This window comes from Geospiza fortis, unplaced genomic scaffold (genome assembly GCF_000277835.1).
Source record: "Geospiza fortis unplaced genomic scaffold, GeoFor_1.0 scaffold41, whole genome shotgun sequence".
In the NCBI taxonomy this organism is placed as follows: Eukaryota; Metazoa; Chordata; class Aves; order Passeriformes; family Thraupidae; genus Geospiza; species Geospiza fortis.
The window spans coordinates 18501583-18506088 of record NW_005054299.1 but is presented as its reverse complement, the minus strand read 5'-3'; the positions used below and the strand labels follow the sequence as shown (position 1 = coordinate 18506088).

The 4506-nt window shown below is 46.4% G+C and overlaps 1 protein-coding gene across 5 annotated transcripts in view; it reads left to right on the top strand.

Annotated features, from left to right (window-relative positions):
* Window positions 1-59: 59 nt before the first annotated feature.
* XPO5 (exportin 5) overlaps window positions 60-4506 on the top strand; it is a 29228-nt gene continuing 24781 nt past the window's right edge. For 2 of the 5 annotated variants that reach the window (XM_031060087.1, XM_031060093.1), the window contains exons 1-7: window positions 60-223; window positions 841-913; window positions 1477-1614; window positions 1924-2106; window positions 3116-3157; window positions 4003-4029; window positions 4313-4498. In XM_031060087.1, coding sequence (XP_030915947.1) covers window positions 857-913; window positions 1477-1614; window positions 1924-2106; window positions 3116-3157; window positions 4003-4029; window positions 4313-4498 — 633 coding nt within the window. In that variant the 5' untranslated portion in view covers window positions 60-223; window positions 841-856. The remainder of the gene's footprint in view (window positions 224-840; window positions 914-1476; window positions 1615-1923; window positions 2107-3115; window positions 3158-4002; window positions 4030-4312; window positions 4499-4506) is intronic. The other 3 variants (XM_031060100.1, XM_031060098.1, XM_031060111.1) reach the window with 2 other exon arrangements.

Genomic DNA, 4506 nt, shown 5'->3' with positions numbered 1-4506 from the left:
CGGGCGGCCGCGTGTGCCCGGGGTGCTCTGCCAGGGATGGGGCTGCCACCTCCTGCCCCGGTGTGTAACTGCGTGTGCGCGTCCCGGCCCTTCTCCCCTAGTTCTGCGAGGAGTTCAAGGAAAAGTGCCCCATCTGCGTGCCCTGCGGGCTGAAGCTGGCGGAGAAGACGCAGACGGCCATCGTCCGGCACTTCGGCCTGCAGATCCTGGAGCATGTGGTCAAGTAAGTCAGCTCGTCCCGTGCCTGGGAAGGGTCCCAGCCTGCCGCCACCCAGCTCTGGCGTGGGATCTGTGCTCATTCCGGCACCTCCCACCCCCGGGAGGCACTTTCAGGACGCAGGGAGTTTGTTCTGCAGCAGAGGACAGTTGCAGTCCTGCTCTGGATTTTTTTTCTTATTCTGTAAAAGAAAGAGAGACTTGCGTTCATGCAGGTTGGGAAGGTGAATTCACTGAGCTGTAAGACACATTAACATCAAAAGATGAAAACAAGCGCAGTGGGTTACCAGTAGGTCTTGGCAGAGGTCTGTCATTGGCCTCCTGCTAACAAAGAGGCTTTGTATTAGTTCAGTTCCGAGATTCCTTTCTCTGCCGCCTCTACAGACCTGATGCTTTGTGCTTTTGCTGCTGCTTCTGGTGTCTGTTGACCTCGGTGGGGCATGCCCATTTGCCAGCAGCAGTTTTAACTCAGCCCTTTCATTAAGGGATTGGGTGCTGGCAGAGGCACGGAGCTGGTAATGTCTCTAGTTTAGGTAAAGCAGTTGTTCCTTGAGAATTAACTCAGAGATCCTTAGAAGTGTTTTGACTTGGTTTCTTTTTTGTTTGTTTGTTTATTTTTAACAGATACCGCTGGAACAATATGCCTCGCCTAGAAAAAGTTTACCTAAAGAACAATGTTATGGGCCTCATATCCAGCGTAAGTACCTGCTGCCCCAGGCTGTTCCGAAATGTGAGAGCAAAAGTAAAAAATACTCCAGTGAATTAGCACAGAGGATCTGAATTCAGTTTTTAATTTCATTACTTTTTCTCTTGGTGTCTCTGGTTGTTTCAGTGCTTTTCTCTGTCTTGTCAGGTGAATAGCCATGTTATCTCACATGGCAGGAAGTTGTGAGGCTTGTATAACATATGTAAGGTACTTTTTCTTTTCTTAGAAGGAAATTCAGTAGCTACAAATGTTCTTATCCTTTGCAAAAATACTAGAGCCATTATCTTAGTTGTGTTTTCGCTGTTGTTGTGATTGCTCTCATGACCAAGTGACCTTCTTTTGAGGAGAATCCGTCTGGTTCCCAGAGTTTATTAGCTATGGATGCTTGGGAGGAGTGTCATCTAAGGTAGCTGCAATGAAGAGCTGCCCAATGTTGTGTTTTGTTTTGGTTTTAGTTTCTGTGGTTTAGAATGTTTGCAAACACTGTTTCCCAGGTCAGAGTTATAAATGCCTGACGCTTGCTGTTTTGTGTAACTGTCCCCTTTCTGTCACAGGGAACTCAAAGTATCCTGGAGGAGGAAAGTCACATTAAGGATGTGCTGTCTCGCATTGTGGTGGAGATGATCAAGCGGGAATGGCCTCAGCACTGGCCTGACATGTTAAAGGAGCTGGATACCCTTTCCAAGCAAGGGGTATGAAACACAGCTGTCTGGTCTCTTTTGCTTGCTCTTAGTGTGGGGTTCAGTCTTCTATCATCCTGAGAAAAATCTAACTTACTCATGGTCGAGTGAGACAGGTTGGTGATGGAGTCAAAAATTCCTGTAAGATTAATCTATCTTGAGATGACTAGCAGAGAGAGCGCCATCCTGCTGTTTTACTTTCTCAACATGAGACCTCTGTCTTCATGCATGCTTGCTTTCTCTCCACATCTTTGAGCTAGTCTCTAGAGATTTTAATGTTTGGACTGTGCTGATGGAGTGTATTTCACTTTGGGACATCAGGAAACTCAGACAGAACTGGTGATGTTCATCCTCCTACGTTTGGCAGAGGATGTGGTGACTTTTCAAACTCTACCTACCCAGCGGCGACGAGATATCCAGCAAACCCTCACCCAGAACATGGAAAAGATCTTCAGCTTCCTACTAACTGCCCTGCAGCAGAATGTCAACAAGTACAGACTCATGGTAAGAGTCTCCTTCCCTTGGGTCTGGTTTGTGCTGGAGGCATTTAGGAATGCAGCTTGCAAATTGTTGGAGAAGCAAGTGCAGAAACTGAAATCTGTTGCTGCTGCTCTGAGGTAGGGATCTGCTGTGGCCTGGGAGGCTGGTGCTGATCAGAGAACCTGAACACATAAGGCTGATAGTGTTAGTGTTTATACTTTGATTTTGCTAGTGTAAATGGCTTGGGTGGATGCATGCTTCATCCATGCTGTTGGAATGTGTGCTGGCACTAGGGGTGTACAGCTTAGCAAAATGAAGGTGTGGTTGTGGCAGAAACAGGTAATTTGTGGTGGTTTATGTAACACACAGTGATTAAGAGATGCCATCCAGGAATCGTGTCTGTTTTCTCATGCTGTGTGCTACATTTGAGGTGATGCACCAAAATGCCTGAGTTTCTCATGTGTCAACATGTTTCTGAGCCTCTGGTCCTTTTCTCCAAGAGCTCAAGTCAGGAAACCCTTTTTTTGAAAAGTTGCAGTGAAGAATGCTCTTCTGTTTTTGTGTAAACAGACTTCTTTCCTGAATTCTTACCTAGAATCAGAGATGTGCAGGTCAGTCACAATGGATGATGAAGGGGAGTCTCTACCCCCATCTGTTCTGTGAAAAGGAAGTGGATTTGAGAGTGAAGCACAGTCAAGAAACCAAACTAGAAACTAGTTGCTTAGTCATATCTCATACTCTTTTTTTCCCATGAATTAAAATCCAGAGTTATACTAAATGTGAAACTGGGAAGCAATGAAAAACCCTTTTTCTACCTGCCTTCTGTACACCTTCCTGATGCACTGTCAGGCTGAGCAGCCCCCCACGCTGTAGAGCAGCCAGTTTTCTGTGCAGTTCATGGTGATGGGAGGGTGACCCTTGTGTGTTTTGTAGTCTGGTTGAAATGCATTTCCAGGTAAGGTTTGCATTGCAATGCTTGAGGCTCTGAAGTGTGGCTGCTTCCGCTAACGGTGGAATCTTTCTGATTGGCAAGGTTGGAGCACCCCAGGAACAAGAAGTCCTCACTTCTCCACAGGTTAGCAGATCTTTGGGCTATTTGTGCACAGGGTTGTTTCTGAGGGTTGGGTGTTCACCTGTCTGCACACAGACTGGGGGAGATGAGGATAGGTCCCCAAGCCCATAATAGTGTGCAGTGCTTATAAGTATGATGGGTTAATAGATAAACGTGTTTATAAGGTGGGTCATATATGAGGTGTTTGGGACTCAAGCTGATTAACTTAAAAACATCACTGCAGTGAATAGTCCCAACCAAAAGCTTACAGTAGAAAGAAATGCTTGTGGTGTCTTTGCGGCTGAAAAACAAATCAAACCTGAGTATCTGAGGGAGACTTGTTTGCATTAGGCAAAAAGATGGTACAGGCAGTGCATTGTTGCTGTTAAGTGTCCTAGGCCTTGGAGTTGGGCTGTAAGTTGCTGCTCCAGCTCTCTCCAGCTGCCTTTCTGACCGTGGAAAAAACACCTTTTCAGACCTGAGTCTTAAAAGCCACCAGCATCTTTTCAGAGTCTGGCTTTTGGGTGTAAGATGCTCTTAAAAGGTCAAAAGTTTATTTCCTGGAAGCCCCCAAGAAGTACCAAAATGCCTTTCCTTCTTGTCTCCTGTGTCTCCCTGGTGCCTGCTGACTGGAGTGTTACCTTTTGGATGAGAAGGGAATTGTGGCTTCACTTGGCAATTCAAGAGTCCTCTTACCTTTCCTAGCTGATGGCTGCAGAGGTGACTGTTGGCTGCAGCAGTGTCCTGAGTGGGAGACTGTGATGCAGCCTCTTTTTTGGCTGTGTCCTTGAGGATAAGCCTGTATAGCAGTGGCTGTGTGGAAGTGTGTGCTGTAGGTGTTATTTACCCTTTCTCATTTTCTTTTTCAGAAAACTGATTTGGCTCAGGAACCAAAGGTGAGTGGAGCTATATGAGAGTTAACTCATTCGTAATTCTTAAGATTTAGGTTACTTAGAACTAGGCTTTTCCCAGGCTTTCGAGTCTGTTGCCTGCAGTTTCACACAGATGGATTTATTCACTCTTAATACAAACCTCTTGAGAAGAGACAAGTGAGGAGTGGCAGCAGAAGGGTCCAGATCTCTCACTTTCTCAGGGGAGGTATTTCGGGGAGTGGGTGGCTTTAGATGGGAATTGCTGTTTTTCTCTGGCTCTGACCTTGTGCCTCCTCTCTGTTCACAGGCCCAGGCAAACTGTCGTGTGGGGATAGCAGCACTCAACACTTTGGCTGGCTACATTGACTGGGTAGCTCTAAGCCATATTACAGCAGACAACTGCAAGCTCTTGGAGATGTTGTGTCTGCTCCTAAATGAGCCTGAACTCCAAGTTGGAGCAGCAGAGTGTCTCCTGATTGCTGTCAGTAGGAAAGTGAGTTC